Consider the following 19831-nt stretch of genomic DNA (forward strand, 5'->3'; position numbering starts at 1 on the left):
GGAAAAATAATACTCGTAATTGTTCAACATATCTAGAAGCCCTGGGCTTCCTTGAAGCTACACATTTGGAAGGCAAGTCATAATTTGGACCTCACTCTTAGAACAAGCAGTACTCAACTATAATAGAGCTTCCTATGTTGTATCTGAAAATATGAAATATGTAATCATAGGATCATCATTTGCAGCACTGTCTTCAGTCATTAGGACACCTTGTCCCCTCAATAACTTTTTTCATATAGACTGTTGTACACTGAGAATCAGACGAATTGAGGTACATAGTTTGCAATTATTTATTCAGTCAAACTATTATCAGTCTAGTTTATAGAACTATCAAGCTTTTTAAAGTTCAATTATATCAAACAATAAAAAGAGAAGGGAGAATTTCTTTAAATGTAGACTGTAATTCCTGATTTCCCATAGCTTAAATGTAATTCCCTCAGTGGCACCTATTTGTTTTGTTCTGGGTGATGTACAATCTACTTCTACAGGGTAGATGTGATTGTAAAGAGTTGCTCCTAATATTGGCCAAAGCCATTTCCAATGTAAAGATGTTTTCAGTTTTAATTATTTCTAGTAGCAAAAAAACAAACAAAAACAAATTGAAACGCTGCTCTTAAGACTGACTTTCTGCCAAAGGGCATTTCATTTGTGATTGCTGAAATACAATTATAATTCACTGTTTCCAAATTGGCAAAACAAAATCTGAGAGAAGATTGTTATATGCAATATAAAAGATACTTCATTTTAAAGAACGAATCAGAACAGTGTGCAAGTCATAGTAGTCACTTAATTTTTTTATTTATTGTTCTGTGGGAATAGGGAAAGAGAAGCATACATTTATACAATATTTCACAATCACTTTTATCCAGGATGGGGTTATTCTTAAATACTTGCCGAAAAATAGCAAGAGCAATTTGACAGTAGTACAACAACCTGTGCCCAGAACACTGACAAGTACCAAGTAAAGCTAAAATAATTGCTTACCAATATTTTGAGAGGTAACATCTTATATGGGCTTGAGTGGTGTGCATTAAAAAAAAAAGTACTGCTGGTTGAATATATTGAGGTAAATGGTGTTCCAACAAGGATACTATTTTTATCCCTTGTTTGTAATCCTGTACATAGCTTGCTGAATTTTATACCAAATATTCCTAATAAAAATGCATTAAAAAGTTTAAAAAGAGAATTGGAAAAAGGTCAACCAATCAGTCACCTCACTTTGTTAAACTACGATCAGCAATTTTATTCTGTAGAACAGTAGTATGAACACTATTTACTACATCCGATTACACCTTAGTTATGCAAGAGCTACTCCACATGGATTTTTGCTATCAAAGAAAGTATAAAGTTGTGTATTTTAATCCAGACTCATTTTCAGAATACCACCATGAATGAGAACACTAGGTCAAAGAACTCCAACAATTACGAGGCACAATCTGTTCCAAAATGCTAAGGTATATTTAGCAACTGTACAAAGAGTAGTCATGCATCATGTGATATAAAGTTCTTCGCATCTAACACAAACTGAAAAGGTATTGCAAAGTTTAGACTTTGAAGTTGTTCACAAAACTGATCAGTTAAATCCTGTGGCAATTATATAGGCAGCCAACTAAGTAGTCACAGGCAAACCAAAGGACGATGAAAGCTCGAGTCTCAACCCAGGCTTTCCTTCACAAGTCAAAGATACAAGGTAAATCACCAGAGCTGGCCAGATCAATACAAGCTGAATGGTTCAAGTACAAAAAGCAACAACAGCCACAATATTGGCCAGAAAGCAGAGCACTTTTCCTAGCTCAGACACGAATGGGTTAATTTCCTAGGATAGATCTTGGCTTAAGCATTTTGAAAGAATTGTCCACCGTTACAAAGAAGTCAAAATTTCGTGCAGGGCTATTTTGGTGGATTTTATTTTTTGGCAGTTTGGTGGGTTTTAATAATTTGACAGAGTCTACCCAAAAAAAGTGTTTTCGGATAAGAGGCATCTCGAAAAGCAAAGACTAGTTAGGGGGAAGCAAAGAAGGGAAGTTTTGGGAAATACTTTTTTAAAAACTCTTCTCATGTAGACATTGTTCTGCTTGATTGTCAGTTTTGATATTTCCCCTCTATGACCTGCAATTCCAAATGCATTTGCAAAAAACATACGTGAAAAGGTCTTACTTGGCTTGAGTCATATTGGTGAAAGTCTATTTGATTATTTTTTTTAAAAAAAAACCCTGCTCTATGAAGCTGTGGTGGGAGATTTGCAACCAGAAATGATGTTTGTAGGCATGTGCTTTTTTAAGATGAAGACTGATAAATTACATTTTCTTAATATGAATATTTTCATTTTGAGGAAAAACCGTATGTGCCAATCATTCATACTATTTTAGATGATGCTGTTGCGAATCAACTCCTAAAAGTAGAATCAAGCAAATCATCTTCTTTTATTCAAAAATACATCTGAAGAACAATTGTTGCGTTTGTTAACAAAAGTAGCAAGTTATGCCCAGCAACATCCATAATCAAATTATGGCATCAGATTTGGTAACTATGAGACAAAACATATCTCTACGGAATATGCCAGTTTGCAGAGGAGAAATCCTCTAATACTCGTCTCTGTTTAGAACTGGATGTCCAAAATCTTGTTTATAACTATTTCCTCTACATTTTTGGAGACCAGTACAAAATTAAAAAAAACCTCACTGTGATTTCATACATCTTTACAAGAGAATATTCATGGTGAACATTTAACTATGACCACCTTTTCCTTTATAAATCTAATGTATTATTTAAATATAAAACTGCCTAGAATCTGATAATACTGGCTACTGTTGGTTCAGTACTTTCATTTTGAGACTTCGCTTTGGCTTGTATACATATAACTAATCAAATAATTACTGCCTTTTACAAGTACTTTGGCACCTGTCTACTTTCGGCCCCTTTTGCTAGAGTCTTCTTAATGGATAGGCTCAACATCATCAATCCCTATAACTCCTTTAATTCAGTACAGTAGTTTAAAGTTGTAGGGGTTTTTTTTTGCTAGACTATGCTACATTATCATTTCCATTGAAATAATTGCATATTTGATGGTAAAGGTTTTTTTTTTTAAGAGTCTGTATTTTTAATTTTTTAGTGACCACAAGTTAAACCTATGTATCACTTATCAATGTTCCTCTGACAAGCCGGCACCAAAAAAAATCAAGTGATGTGAAACTACAAAAGGCAACACATATAAAAGTGTGTGGAGTTCAAGGTCATGAAGCTTCCTGAGGTGATCCTGAAACAACAACACAGTGGAAATAGAGTTATGTCCAGGGCTAGACCCATGCACTGGGTGGTTGGAAACATTCCTCCTGCCACCTTCCTCCCACAGCAGCCCCCAATAGCTAGAGGAGCTTCTGTACCCCTTTTGATGGGGCAGGGGCCTGGTTGCTGGGAAGGGGAATGGAAGGAAGGGTAGCTTCCACCATCTTGTTGCATGTGTCTCTGTCTGGATCAACCCACTGTGTCCTGTTTAGTAAAATAGAAAATAACACTAGACAAAATATACATGAAACAGCAAAAGCTTCTTTGAAAGAATTAAAGTTAAGAGCTTTCCAGTGCCAGAGCTCAATAAAATAATAATTAAAAAAATCATGCTTAAATTTTCAAATTCCCATCAGACACAGCAAACCTAAATATTTAGTAAAATAAACGTATACACCATTTTGGGAACTGGAGATAAAGCTTTTAACTAATTGGGGAAGTCGTCGTTGAAAAGGCAATACATTTTTTATACATAAGCTAGAACAAGGAAAGACTAATACACCATTTAGGAATGGCCATGGACTGTTGGCATGAAGCACAGCTTATAACCTTTAAAAATACACCATGAATCTTTTAATGCATCATTTACAAAATCTGGATCAATTTATTATTTCAATTTTATTAGTGTTGTCAATTCAATTTAGCATAGGTGGAACTGAGGTATACCTTGTTGAGGGAGGTTAAGTAATGCTTGGAAGCCTTTTTGCTAGATCCCACTTTGATTACATAGAACAGCAGCACACTAAACATTCACAAGCTGTGTCATATTGGCATTACAATAGTCATTTATATAAACACAACAGCAAATGCAATAAAAACAAGTTACCCTTTTTCTTAAATCTGAAATGAAATGTCTGATTTAAAAAAAATAGCAGTAGTTCATTTTAAGGAATTAGTCTGACATGTTAAGAAATACAATGTCAGTTTTTAAAATGTCTGACAAGCCGAGATAGGTCCATGTTCTTCAGATACTTTTAACATTATCTTGCCATTTTCTCCGGCATATGCAGTAAGTCTTCTGGATCCACGTCTGGAGAAGAACAAAGAGGAATCTTCCTATTGACACTTCAGAGACAGACTTACCATTATTCCATGCTGAAAATTACTGGCCAGAAACAGGCCAGTTTGACTTGGCAGTCTCAGTGCTGAGTCTTATTGGTCAAGAAGTGTGACCCTGCTACTATCATAGACTGGATTCTTTGGGAGGAAAATCCACATTTGTCACCATGGTGACCACAGTCACAATGTCTTCTGTTGTTATAATGTTTGTTAGTCTTTGCATTTGGATAATCCTTTCCTCTACACAACCTGCTGATAATCGAGCTTCTGCATCATGATCCCAACACTCTTCTATTGTTTCACAGAGCATTGCCATTCCCTAAAAATAACGAGAAGAAAGGATACAGTTTTGGGATTCTTATACAACAGACAGAACATAAAACACTATCCTGAAATATATAAACAACATCTAAGTTATATCCACATTAAAACAATGGCAATAAAAACCTCTGGTGATATTAACACCTCCCATGCGACATTTGACATTGAGAAACTGCAGCGAGTGCCTAATTCTGAAATCCAGAATCAATTTGGAATGAGAAAAATCACCATATAATACTTACTGTTTATCTGGCTTAACTATCAGCCCAAATATATAACTTAGGTTCGTGATTGATTACCTTTCTAATACTGGTTCCTGTATATCTGAAAAGCGACTATGATATCGTTTCAGTTTCTTCTCCTTTTCAAAAGTTGAACTGATGCAATTTCAAATGAGGGTTTTGTAATCGAGGGTTGACCCTGCTCTTCCTTCTGCCAGGAGACTTTCATCTAGCTACATTTTATAATTCCTTCCAGTCTTGCAGACTGGCTACACTGGTGGAAGATTTAATGGGGTCAGATGGGGGAGGTGAGGAGAGGGAGACAGATTGGCTACGCAGATACAGGTTAAATGTGAGACAGATTAAAATAGCTTTATTGGCTAGCAACTGTAATGTGTTAGAAAGCCATTGTGCTGCTGAGAGCCTCCGAGATTGCCTGAAACCTTTTGATAAATGTGATTTTAGCAATCTCTCTCAATTGTGTTTAGACTTTTTCTAAAAAGGTCACCGATGCCTGCCATGGGATGTCCTGGGAGGCTGAAATGCTCTGATATTAATTTCTTCTTGTTCTGAGTACATATGGGGGAAAAAAATACTTTTACAGACAATTACCATGCCCTTCAAGTAATGGCCTGTAACAATTACAAATACATCAGCTATCCTATTTTTATAAGTGGAAGGCAAATAAGAAAGTATTTAGTCCTGTTAAATCTTAGAAAGCATGGAAAAAGCAGCTAACTCCATCTGCATTAAATGTTTTTTTTATCTTTTTTTTAATGATCTAATGTTTACCACCTCAAACAGAAGCAGTACAAAACTAAGATGAACAGGAATAGATCACCTCAAGGATTTATAGGAGTCTATATTGAGTGATTGAATTTCCACCCAATGTAAAAAGACTAGAAAAATGAATTGGTTGCAAAAAATATCCTAATTTTAGAACCAGAGTTCACTATATATGAAATATTCTGTTTTCAGCAGTCTTGTGATATTAAGGGCATATAAATTCTATTACATTATGCAGATAACTATCTGAAATGAAACTGGAGAAATGAAAGTTAAATTAGGATATCTTTCCTATGTGTAGACTAGAAAATAATATGAATAAAAAAATTTCTGTTCAGAACAACTTTAATTTTTATTAATGGAATCTGTGTTCAAACTTAACACTGGAATGCATAGAAGTGTGTCAGGCTATAACATATTAACATATATTTTTACACAGCATATTAAACGGGATTAATAGCAATAGCACTTAGACTTATATACTGCTTCACAGTGCTTTAGAAACGCTCTAAGCGGCTTACAGAGTCAGCCTATTGCCCCCCAACAATCTGGGTCCTCATTTTACCGACCTCGGAAGGATGGAAGGCTGAGTCAACCTTGAGTCCTGGTCAGGATCGAACTGCTGTAGTGCTGGCAGTCAGCAGAAGTAGCCTGCAGTACTGCATTTAAACCACCACGCCACCACGGCTCTTAATATTAAACAACCTCTCTTTAGTGACTGCAAATATGTATTAACCTTTTGCTAAATAGAATAACTTAAATATTAGAAGTAGCACATGAATTATATGGCCATTCATTAATCTTCCTGTGAATAATAATTATGAACACAGGTAACTAATTATATTAATGACAGATTTTATCTTCTTGGGCTCCAAGATCACCACAGATGGGGACTGCAGCCAAGAAATTAAAAAAAGCTTGCTCCTGGGGAGGAAAGCTGTGGCAAATCTAGACAGCATACTAAAAAGCAGAGACATCACCCTGCCAACAAAAGTACGTATAGTCAAGGCCATGGTTTTCCCAGTTGCAATGTATGGCTGTGAAAGTTGGACCATACGAAAGGCTGAGCGCAAAAGAATGGAGGCCTTTGAACTATGGTGCTGGAGAAGACTCCTGTGAGTCCCCTGGACTGCAAGGCGATCAAACCGGTCAGTCCTAGAGGAGATCAACCTTGACTGCTCTTTAGAAGGCCACATCCTGAAATTGAAACTCAAGTACTTTGGCCACCTAATGAGAAGGAAGGACTCACTGGAGAAGAGCCTAATGCTGGGAAAGATTGAGGGCGATAGAAGAAGGGGACGACAGAGAATGAGGTGGCTGGATGGAGTCACTGAAGCAGTAGGCGTGAGCTTAAATGGACTCCAGAAGATGGTAGAGGACAGGAAGGCCTGGAGGAACGTTGTCCATGGGGTCGCGATCGGTCGGACACGACTTTGCAACTAACAACAACAACTAATTATATATTTATATATTTAGTAGCAATGACAAATGTGGAAAAAACAAACTCTAGAAAATGCCTGAAGACTATAAACGTATCACTTTTGAAAAGTTTATTTTCATTTAGCTAGATTTATCACCAATGATATCACTATCATCAATTTCAAATAAAATAACTGAAAAATTATCAATGCTACATTTCCACTGATTTCATAAGCAGTAAAATTCCTCACATTCCACTACTGAATGCAATCACCACTAAAAGCTTTTCAAGAAATAGATTAAATGATTTATGTACATTTGTAATTCTTTAAATCAAACAATGGAGTAATAAACAACTAATCTTTTAACTTCCTGAAAAAGTGTCTCTTAGGAAAAGTGGTTTCTATTTTATGCCATAAAAGTTTTCTCTTTTTGGACAACAGAAAAGTAAAGAGCTAAAGTAAAATAAAATTCCAAGATGACAATACTATTTCCAATATTTGGAACATCCATTTAGACCTTTTTTTATACTTTGACCTCTGCAATTCCAACTGCTCTTAAGAGAATTCAACTATTGAGTTTTCCTCATCTGAAAAAAGGCAATTATATTGAAATAAAAAAGGATTTTTAAGTTACCTATGGCAATATTCTATTCATTATTTTAATGAAGATGCAATTTTTCTGTTCATTGAAAGAAAGATCTTCCCACAATTCAAAAGGTTGCTTTGAGCTAACAGAATCACCGTAGTAGAAAAATCCATAGCTTGGGTATCTTTTGGGATCAGAATGGAAGTATTCTTGGACCCACAAGACTGAATCACCTCCCATTCTGCCAATGTACTTCTCATTGGTAGCAAAGCTACAGGAATTAATGGAAAGAGGTAACATAAACCACTGGGGGAAAATAAGGGAGGAATATTCTTAGAAAGCCACTCTTCACACTACTTGTAGAGTTTGGTGTATCATAGAAGGAAGCAGTTTTCCCCAATTCCAATTCTTCATACCCATGTAAGACTGAAGTGCAGATAGGCTTGCTGGATTATATTAATATTTTTAAAATATAATATTTCTAAATAGCATGATACTGAAGTTCAATTTCTCCATTGGATTTTAAATATATTTTATAGGTTAAAAAAGTTTTATCTTCTGAAGGAAAGTTTCAGTACTGGCCACATTATTTGTCACTTACAGCATGTTTCTGCCAACACTCTCTCAGAACAGGCCTCTTCTTTTTATGTACTACAACCTCCTGCATATCTTCAAGAGAAGGATGCTGACCCACTTCTTCCTCAAAAGGTAACATATACTCATCCACGGGTCCTGCGTTGAAAGAAATAATGTTACATAAATTCTGTTAATTTCTAGTTTCATGTTAATCGGATTAAGAGACTACAGTCTCTTTTGAAGGGTGTGTAAATATGGTTTATCATTATGTATCTACTGGTGACTGAGCTATCTGAATGCCAAGTTTTCAGAAATTGCCAAGTGTTTATGGATTTGGCTTGGTCTAAGATGCTAACAGTTTCCCAGGTGAAACTGTGGTTGAATATGTCTGCATGTTGTGAAATTAAAGATATTTCATTGAGTCTTCCGACTGCTAGTTGATATTCATGGATGTACTCCACTACTCTTCTGCCTATCTGTCCTACATATTGGCAGTTACAGTCCTTACACTGTCACTGTCAACTGCTTACCATCTGATGCCGTACATCGTGATGCCAATTCCCACAGAACTAATCCCATCGCATACATGTCTATCCTCAAAAATGCATCCCGCTGGAAGTTTATAGCACCTTCTAACACTTCAGGAGCCATGTATCTTCGGGTACCAACCTTGAAAATAAGAATAATCATTAGGTTTACAGATATGAACATTCAAAGTTTAAACTAATTAGATGCTCACCATGTATTCTAGAGAAATAAGTAAAAACATCAAAATCACTTGGTACTTAGAACATGGAGTCCTATAATTTATTTTGGAATAGCTTACCATCAAATCCAAAAATACACTGAACAATATTTCTTAAAGAAGTAGGTAGACTTTGGAACATTGTCTATTAAAAAACCATTAAAATCTCTTTATACAATAATTTCAATAGCTTTCATTATTTTGAAATGGCCAAGGAACTAAAAAGAATGAAAATTATTAGCAACATCTCAAATTTGACATGGAGATGTGCTTTCAATGACTGAAGTTAGCATTCACTGCCTATGAGTCACATTGCAAAATAAATACAAAACACAAACTCTCATGACAAGTTTCATACTCAGTAATATTTTTGCTTCTTGTCCTACAATTCTGTAATTTAAAATGTTTATAACACCATGTATAATAATATGCACCTCATAGTCTTTGAAGCAATGGGATCTTCACCTGCACATAAGCACATTTTCAAAACTTTGAACGCTCATTAGAATTTGCAACTCTTATCATTAAGTAACAGAGGGGCAAAGTCCACCTTCCTGAACAGTGTCTGAATTGCAGGATGATGAGATTTCGTCTTTACTGCGTCGTCCTTAACTGATATTTTACCTCAGATTTTAGTTTGCTTGATTTCAGTCACTTTAAAATGTAAGTTCTGAGATTTGATAAATGGACTGAGAGCATGTCAATGTTGGCCATCACTCAATATGCATTAATTAATTTTGAATAAGTGCATCTACTTGTATATATAGTGATCTCAATATTGACTGGGAATGGGAGAAGCTCACAAGATGAATGGGGTTGTCACTCTCCCTCAATCTCATGTATGTTACCTCACAGGATACTTAAGTAAAAATTAGAGTGTTTTATATTTGTCACTTTGAGATCTTGAATGAATATTAATCTAACAAATAGTAATAACTGATGTCTGTGTCAAATCAGTCCAGCCTATATGCTACTGGAATACAGTAGCTTCCACTGTCCTACCCAGTGCTAACAATTCCTTGAGGGTATTTCTGGACCATCAAATTTATTTTCTTGTCTTCATCTCCCTCAGTTGCCACATCATTTCAACTATGTTGATCTTCTGGCCTGAAGGATCCAAAGCACTCTCTAAAATAAATAATTTTTAGGGTTCTTCTGTACCTATTTGTCTGTAATATGCTCCATATTCAGAACTGCCTAATTATACTCATCTCCTTTCAGTATATTTTCTATGCATATAGTTTTTAAGAATCAATGGCATATAATCAATCAATCAAAACCTTTCAGTAGGTATACACTGTACACCTACTGGGGGTTTTCTGTACAGTATTTTCTTTTGTTCTTACATCTCACAATCAGCCCTCCCAAAACTGTTCAAGAAAAGGTGAACAAATCCGCACTACTGAATATCATCCAGCTGTAAACTGTACATAATAGAGTATGTGTCTATCCATACCTGTGCATACACAGACACATATTTATTTATTTATTTATTTATTTGATTTGTATCCCGCCCTTCTCCTTACCGGACTCAGGGCGGCTGACAGCCTTATAAAACCAATATTACAATAAATATCAATTTAAAACCAAATTAAAAGGAAATATTTGTAATGGCCTAATAATTAAAATTTCCCTTAAAAACCCCACTAAAATTCCCTAGGCCAATCCCGCTTNGTACCGGCCGATGGGAGGTAATCTGCGGCAGAAGGCGGTCTCGGAGATATCCAGGTCCGATGCCATGGAGCGCTTTGAAGATGATGACCAACACCTTGAAGCGCACCCGGAAGGCCACCGGCAACCAGTGCAGCTCGCGCAGCAGCGGTGATACATGGGAGCGACGAGTCCCTCCCAACACCGCCCGCGCGGCCGCATTCTGGACCAGTTGGAGCCTCCGGGTGCTCCTCAAGGGGAGCCCCATGTAGAGAGCATTACAGTAGTCCAGGCGGGAGGTGACGAGGGCATGAGTGACAGTAAAACAGATTATCTTTAATCAGGAATCACATTTCTACTATCCATATTGGATACTCTGTGCCCTTTAAGGACTCATATTATTACCATAATTCCTTCATTTATCTTCTCCTAGAATATTCTGGGTTTACTAAATTCTTTCTCAAGACTCATGTAGGAATCTTTCAACATTTTATTTGCTAGGTGCCTGTTGCCACAACATTTTTAATCAATCAATTCCAGTTTTTATTTGTCAGCTTACTCATTAATTATCATTTTCTTTGTTCAACTTATCCATAGGTAGCATGGACTCTCTCTATGAGCTTGCATGATTTTAGAGACTACAGGGGGAATATAAATAATTTCATCACTATAATATCTCATAGAACTTTTAGTTGATATATTCATACACGTTGAAGTGACCAACCTGTTACTTTTTCAAATATGAAACTACATAAAGACAAAAAATGTAGTTTTTGAAATGATCTATAGTATCTATGGTTATAATACATATAATTATATTATTAGACAAGTGAATGTTAATTTTGCTGTTTGATTTTATTATGCTCAGGATCTCTGCCAGAGTAGGGGCTGCTGAAGATTTAATTTTTGAAATGCTAATTTGTGCTGGTACAGATCTAGTGTATATAACTTCAAATATCATATGATTAATTATAGAAAAAAATTCCCTTCATGATGATGAATAGCCATTTTACAAAAGTGCTTTTGGGATTTTACTGGCAAGGAAAACATGGCAAGAAAAACATGGCAACATAATAAAATAAGGTATCTTAATTTTTATTTAGTTTAAACTTACCTGACCATGGGTATCACCAGCTGACTTTCCAGCCTCAAATTTTAAAGCAAGTCCAAAATCTGCGATACATGCCGTAAGATTATTTTTCAATAACACATTCTTGCTCTTGATGTCCCTTAAAAAAAATGAAGTACAAAATTGAAAACTGCCATATTTAAAAGGGATCAGAATAATATTGAACGTGTTTAACTGACAGTATAATTTATTATTTGATTGTAGCTGGAGAGGTAAAGTAATTTTGCTTGGTGACTGGGCATAGCAACTATTTATAATTAAAACAATGACCATTACTATTCATACAGATATACAACACAATCAGAGTGCTTAGCTAATGGAGGAAAAGACGTAAACGACTAACTAAAAAAATTTACCTAATTAGATAGGTAATTTGAACCTCTAATGTTGCCTCTTATAAAATAACAATAGAATGCAAAATATCTTCACAATGCTCTGTGGAGAAGGAAATATGAGTAGAAAAGTGATTTTGAGGTTGCTGCTGCATCAGACAAAATCATCATTGCTCTCTTCCTGACATGAATGAAATAATATAATTTTTGCAGGAGGATGTAGAATGGTGGAGTCCCTTGCAAAACCCAAGCTTTCAGATAAAAACAATTTGTTGCCTCTCCACAGTATAACAATAAAAGAGGGGTACATTCTTTCCCAAAGCCACACAATGTACAGGAAAGAATTGTCACTGCTGGGAAAGTCAATGGCAAAGGACAATGACTGCAATTTATGTCACATAGATAAAACAAGTGGGCTATTGAAGTTCCATATATAAACCAATAAGTAAATCGGTACTTGTGTTCACTTCATGCCACTGTATAAAGCAACATTTTATTTGATCTACTGTAGGTAAAGGGGGGAGAACAAAAATTAAATAGTATAGCAGATGCATTTCAAACAGAGATTGAGTTATTGGTTTTGCTTCACACTGCAGAAATTGAGAAGACGACAAAAAATTGTGAAAGATTGTAACAAATAGAGAATAAGTACCTTTGTGAATGACATCTGAATAGGAATTAATCAAAATTGGTATTGCTTTCTAATGTGTCACTGCATTATTTCTATAATCAAAATTGTATTACAAATTAATTTTGCATTCTGATCACTGACGACTTGTTCTTACTTCTACAAATTGGGTTGCATCCACATTTCAATATAGCAGAGCTGTGGTTTTAATAAGACTGTTCTCAACCAGTCTTGCTGCCCTGGAGGATTGGAAAAGACTCCAAAAGAGTATGAGATCCCTGGGAAAGCAATTAAAATCAGAGCTACAGCTCTTTTCCCTTAGAGTCCAGCTTTCTCTGTTCCTTGTCATACAATTGGCCTGGGATACATTATAATGGCTCATCAAGGAGCCATTATACACTTTTTAAACCTCTTATTACAATTAACTATTGTAACTCTGAAGTGGTATGTTACCTTTAAAGATCAGATGGTAAATAGGATGGATAGATTAGATAGATAGATAGATAGATAGATAGATAGATAGATAGATAGATAGATAGATAGATAGATAGATAGATAGATAGATGATAAATAGATTAGATAGATAGATTAGATAGATAGATAGATAGATAGATAGATAGATAGATAGATAGATAGATAGATAGATAGATAGATAGATAGATAGATAGATAGATAGATAGATAGATAGATAGGGGGTGAGGGTGATGGGGGGTACCTGTGGGATATAGCTGGTTTATGCCCTTCTTTTAGACCAGGAATGTCTTCATGGAGATAGGCCAAACCTCTTGCCATAGTTTCAGCTATATGACAGAGTTCATTCCATGAAACTATATTAGCCTTCAGGAAGTCAGTAAGTGAACCCTAAACAATAAATAATATATTTTTTAAAAAAATTACAGTTTACTTTCCTTAAAAACTTCAAAAACTCCCAGGAAATTTAAATATATTTATATAATACATTTTCTATGTAGCACAAGACTTCTGTATTTACTACATATAGTGTCAAGAAGAGTGTCATAGGAGTATTTAGGATGCATGGACAAAATAGAACTTTGGTCTTGGCATGATCCTGTTTCTACAACTTGTTATAACAGGCTTCTTTCAATGTGCTTTTTGTATCTTGCTCAATATCATTTGCAGGCAGTTCAGGTTTTGCATCCTCAAACAAGGAATTCTCTTCCCCGACTATCACCAGAGCCACATATTCTTACGTATGTTTAAAAAGGATATAAACATCTACTTATTCAATAAATGCAATTGGCTTATGGAAATGTTGTGAGCAAATGCAGAGAATGAACGTAGGGCTGATCCACTTTACATCACATCAATAAAATTACATTTGTAAATTTAGGCTTTTATAACTGTATTATTTTCATTATTATAGTATAAATATATTCTTTCTTTGTAAATTTTACTGTTTAGTTCTTACTTGTTAATTTTTATTTTGGCTGGATTGTATCTCAGTGGGGGACACATTTCCACCCAATGTTATAAATATATGATTACATATTGTGTATAATAATTGTGATTTAAGTGAACTAGATTACAAAACTAAAAATTTCCAATTGTGATATACACAATTATCCTGTGCCTATCATAGGTTAAATTTCCTATTTATTACATTATGAAAAATTTTGTGCAGGAACACTGACATATTTAACCAAAAATTTTAGAACTAGGAATATACATTGGTACACAGCCTAAATAGAGAAAACACACACTTGGAAAGAATATCCCATTTGCTATTCCAGAACCTGGAATATCCAAAATTTATTGAAATCTTTTTGCAATCTGAGCTTGGAGGAGAAGAATGAAAATACAGGGACAGGTTTCACATAACTCCAATATCAATTAAAAAAGAATTCAAAGTAACATTATCATTACCGAGATAGAAATAATTCAGTGGGCATCCTTTTAAACAATGATATGGTAGACAATGTTTGAGGCGTTTGGGGCTACAGTTACCTAGTGCTGTGCCATCATAAGAGACAATGGCAATTATTTCTGTCTCTTGGTTTTCCTCCCCCCCCCCAAAAAAAAGAAAGTTTTACAGGTGGACATGGAAGAGGAAGACCTCTGGGAGCCAAATCACTCCCATCCCCATTCTGAAAAATGGTCTGAAATCACTCTCATGTTGAATTCTTCCCCTTTAAAATTTAACATCGATCTTAAAAATGAATCTACTAAAGTTCACAAGCTTAAAAATTTGCCTCAAAATTTACCTGGAAAATATCATATTTGTACACAATGAAAACTTCTAACCGTTATCACATGAGCTATCACAACTAAGACCATCACCTTTTCATGAAACGCTGTTATTAGCCACAAATCAACATCAATACTAGTGCCTCGTTTCTCAGCACCAATGAACTGTAGTATATTTTCATGCTTCATTCCTGGCAAGCTGTATATTTCATATTCATTTTGCCATGATTCTTTATCCTGGAACAAAAAGAACCAGATTAATACATTTTAAAAAATAATAAATATCTATATATTCAAAAATATTTCAAATAATCAAAATCATATCTGATATGCTATGCCTGAAATTTGCCCAAATGTATGGGGTGATGGACAAAAAAAAAATAAGATGGGGAATAGACATCTTGGTTTAGTTTGACAAATTCACATTAAGAGAGAACTCTTGCTTCTAGCAATTTCTAAACTGTGCACAAACCTTTAGAAATTTTGTCAAACAGATTATTGAATTGAGGCCAGACAAGTTTAGATAAATCTCTTAGATCAACGATTAATAATATTTGCCAAGCAAGTTCTCTGGACTAAAGATAAAGATTTTTCCTGGTTTGCTTCTTCAAATAAATATAGACAATGAGGTGAGGTTAACAATTCAATGAAGTTCATCGGACAGTAAGACAGAATTAAATCAGCAGTTTTCTTCTTCTTTATCTGGTTATTTTCCCCCAGGTTCTAGAATGTTTTTTAGGCTGCTGGTAAATAGTTGGTACATAATTCATAAACATAAATTAACAGTGTGTTTAAATAAGGATTATAATTATTTAGTTTTGCATTGTATTGTGTTTACTAATCTCTTGTAAATGTCATATACCAGCGGGTTGAGTGTCAATGAGACTGTCCTTATTTTGGGGTTTATGTTTTGTATTATTTTGGGAGACCACTGTTGTAAGTTTGTTCGGTATAATTAGATCCTAAGGGTCCGATTGACGTTTTGGAATAAACGTCTCGGAAAACCTTAATATATATTGTCTTGACTCTTGCTTCATTTTTACTTGGTTAGACTAGCAGACATTAAGACTGAAATAACAGCAAAAATATACTATTCCTTCATTCAAAGTTTGTAGCATTAATTGAATGACTTCTGATGAATAAATCAAAGATATTTTGCATAGGAAAGAGATTTCCAAAATCAAATTGGTGATTTGATAGCACCATTAACTCAGAAATAAATATCATTAAACCAATGACCACAGAGAAGATCACTGGCTTATATTATTTTAATATAGAATGATATTATATGAAGGCTTTTTTTGCTGCTATACTGATTGAGGCATATTAAGCAAGCTTTTTCTTTCCTGTTTTCAAAAGGCTTATGTAACAGTTATATTGAAGTAGGTAAGCTATGACTTTGTTTCCCTCCCCCCCAAAATTTCTATGTTAAATGTTGATGCAAAAAAACTGACAAGTTTAGACCAGAGGCTGAAAGTTATACTGTTTCAATAATTCATACTGATTTTCAAAAGAATGTCAAGATTTGGATAAGATTCATATGTGCATTGCTATTTTAGAAACACAGTAAAATAAACCTGAGCTGGCAGCAGTGTCTCCACAGGATATAGAAAAGGCTTTTTATTATGCTACAGGTTAAATTTCTGGAATGTAGCTTACAGGTAATCCCCATTTAGCGATTAGGATCAGTAATACCACTAAGTCAGTAATGGCGAACCTTTTAAAGACCAAGTGCCCAAACTGCAACCCAAAACCCACTTATGCATCGATGGGTGCCGGGTGGGTGTGGCCTATTGGGTGGGCGTGGCTGCGGTGGTAACAGCAGACTGGGTGGGACTAAAAATCAATCAATCAATTCCAACTTTGCAAGATCTTTTTTTTTCCCACAAGAAGTTGAAATTGACTGAGTGAACCTTTTGTTTTGCACACGGCGGCGGAGGCCTAAAGCAAAAAGATTTTATAAAACCCAGCTGAAGGCCTAGGACTGGGGCGACGGCTCATGCCCACAGAGAGGACTCTGAGTGCCGCCTCTGGCATCCGTGCCATAGGTTCGCCACCACTGCACTAAGTGAAGTGGTTGCTAAATGGGAAAGCACATGGCCATGATTGCGCTTTCTGGCTAGAGAGAGACAAGTAACTACTTGGTTTTATACCCTTGGGTTTCTTTTGCCTCCTAACCACTCTCCTGCCCTTTGGAATGCTCAATGCTTGTTTACTGTCTTATACATATTAAAAGCAACATGATCATATAGCAACCTGGGGCTGGGACTCATAGAAGTAAACAGTTTGCTTTATTGAAATCCCTTTGTCTCCAATCTCTCTGTTCTGCAAGGGGGGGAGGAAGTGAGCAATTTCTGTAGGCAATTTCTCTTTTGCCTGACCCTTTCCTGCTGCTGGTGCCATAGTATTGCTTTTGAGATGTTGAAGAACAACAGCTTACTTACAATCCCTCTCTGCTCCACAAGGGGAGAAAGAAAGGGGAAAAACCAATCATAGGTCAGGCACAGGACAATGTGTACTGGCTGCAATGGCAATCATGAGACTCAGGAAGATTGCAAAAGTTGTAAGTGGGTCATAAAAGTTATTTTTTCAGCACCATCATAATTTCAAACAATCACTAAATAGAAAATAGTTGGTAAGTGAGGACTATTTTTGTTAGTCTGAGTTTGTAAATAAATTATCTGATTTGAACATATTTTGAGAAAAAAGGATTCCCTCTGGTTTTTTTTATCAGTATTTAAATCCCAAGCCTGTTATTACAAATGGAATTATTTCTTCACCCATCAGGATGTCTCACTGGATCATTATAAGATGTCCTTTATTTCCTTTCACATTTTACTTGGTGTCAAAACCACTGGAATGTTTTATTAAGCAATCATATGACATTTAGACATATTCTGAGATATCACCTGATTTTCTTTTTATAACAGTATTTTGTAAAAAAAAAAACATTTTAAAAATCTGTCTTTTATAGTACAATATTTTGTTGTTTGTATATATACCTGCACTGGGAATATTTTCACAGCAACATATTCATTTAACAACTGAGCTTTCCAGACACAGCCAAACCTTCCTCTAGCTCTGATCTCTAGTAATTGCAATGGCTTTAGGCCCATCAGTGGTGATGGAGGTGGTGGTCCAGGGTCCTAAAAATAACAACAGTCAACATAAGTTCATTTTTTTAGTATAATCTCATTCACCAATTCGAAGACAACAATTTAGGAAGCAAATTACATCAACAAATCTTACTAGAATGCAAACAAAAGTGTTACTGTTTCACAATTTTTTAATTAATTTTCAACTTTTTTCAGTAAAAATGAGTAAATCTAACACTTAAATTATATGATTCCAAACAAACGCATGNGAGAACATTTACAGTATATGGTCGCCCAACTCACAGTTACTCTGACAGGAATAAAACCCCAAATACAAAACATAATAAAACCCTCTGGTGACAACATTCAAACAAGCCATATTAATCTAGGATTCCCAGGCTAACTGCAAAACCTTATTTGCAGAGCCTTTTGGAATTATATATAACAGAACTGAGAACGAAGTAAAAACTTGGTTAGACTAGCAGACATTAAGACTGAAATAACAGCAAAAATATACTATTCCTTCATTCAAAGTTTGTAGCATTAATTGAATGACTTCTGATGAATAAATCAAAGATATTTTGCATAGGAAAGAGATTTCCAAAATCAAATTGGTGATTTGATAGCACCATTAACTCAGAAATAAATATCATTAAACCAATGACCACAGAGAAGATCACTGGCTTATATTATTTTAATATAGAATGATATTATATGAAGGCTTTTTTTTGCTGCTATACTGATTGAGGCATATTAAGCAAGCTTTTTCTTTCCTGTTTTCAAAAGGCTTATGTAACAGTTATATTGAAGTAGGTAAGCTATGACTTTGTTTCCCTCCCCCCCAAAATTTCTATGTTAAATGTTGATGCAAAAAAACTGACAAATTTAGACCAGAGGCTGAAAGTTATACTGTTTCAATAATTCATACTGATTTTCAAAAGAATGTCAAGATTTGGATAAGATTCATATGTGCATTGCTATTTTAGAAACACAGTAAAATAAACCTGAACTGGCAGCAGTGTCTCCACAGGATATAGAAAAGGCTTTTTATTATGCTACAGGTTAAATTTCTGGAATGTAGCTTACAGGTAATCCCCATTTAGCGATTAGGATCAGTAATACCACTAAGTCAGTAATGGCGAACCTTTTAAAGACCAAGTGCCCAAACTGCAACCCAAAACCCACTTATGCATCGATGGGTGCCGGGTGGGTGTGGCCCATTGGGTGGGTGTGGCCCATTGGGTGGGCGTGGCTGCGGTGGTAACAGCAGACTGGGTGGGACTAAAAATCAATCAATCAATTCCAACTTTGCAAGATCTTTTTTTTCCCCGCGAGAAGTTGAAATTGACTGAGTGAACCTTTTGTTTTGCACACGGCGGCGGAGGCCTAAAGCAAAAAGATTTTATAAAACCCAGCTGAAGGCCTAGGACTGGGGCGACGGCTCATGCCCACAGAGAGGACTCTGAGTGCCGCCTCTGGCATCCGTGCCATAGGTTCGCCACCACTGCACTAAGTGAAGTGGTTGCTAAATGGGAAAGCACATGGCCATGATTGCGCTTTCTGGCTAGAGCAGGCATGTCCAAAGTCCGGCCCGCGGGCCATTTGCGGCCCGCGGCCCGGTTTAATCCGGCCCTCGAACAGCCCTCCCTGCTCTATTAAATGCGGCCCTCCCACGGCCCTCCGGCAAGTCCCATGAGAGAGAGAGAGAGAGACAGAGACAGAGGCACTTGCACTTCTGTCTCTCTCTCTCTCTCTCTCTCATGGGACTTGCCCCCTCGCAGGGCTCCTCATT

At 35.8% G+C, this 19831-nt stretch overlaps 1 protein-coding gene across 1 annotated transcript in view; it reads right to left on the bottom strand.

Annotated features, from left to right (window-relative positions):
• Positions 1 to 1908: 1908 nt before the first annotated feature.
• ACVR2A (activin A receptor type 2A) overlaps positions 1909 to 19831 on the bottom strand; it is a 30070-nt gene continuing 12147 nt past the window's right edge. The window contains exons 4-10 of the mRNA XM_015823529.1: positions 17947 to 18090; positions 15038 to 15181; positions 13455 to 13600; positions 11765 to 11879; positions 8786 to 8924; positions 8281 to 8411; positions 1909 to 4663 (exon numbers count right to left, since the gene is read on the bottom strand). Coding sequence (XP_015679015.1) covers positions 4469 to 4663; positions 8281 to 8411; positions 8786 to 8924; positions 11765 to 11879; positions 13455 to 13600; positions 15038 to 15181; positions 17947 to 18090 — 1014 coding nt within the window. The 3' untranslated portion in view covers positions 1909 to 4468. The remainder of the gene's footprint in view (positions 4664 to 8280; positions 8412 to 8785; positions 8925 to 11764; positions 11880 to 13454; positions 13601 to 15037; positions 15182 to 17946; positions 18091 to 19831) is intronic.

The sequence above is a fragment of the Protobothrops mucrosquamatus genome, unplaced genomic scaffold (assembly GCF_001527695.2).
Source record: "Protobothrops mucrosquamatus isolate PMUCROS unplaced genomic scaffold, P.Mucros_1.0 scaffold1900, whole genome shotgun sequence".
NCBI lineage: Eukaryota > Metazoa > Chordata > Lepidosauria > Squamata > Viperidae > Protobothrops > Protobothrops mucrosquamatus.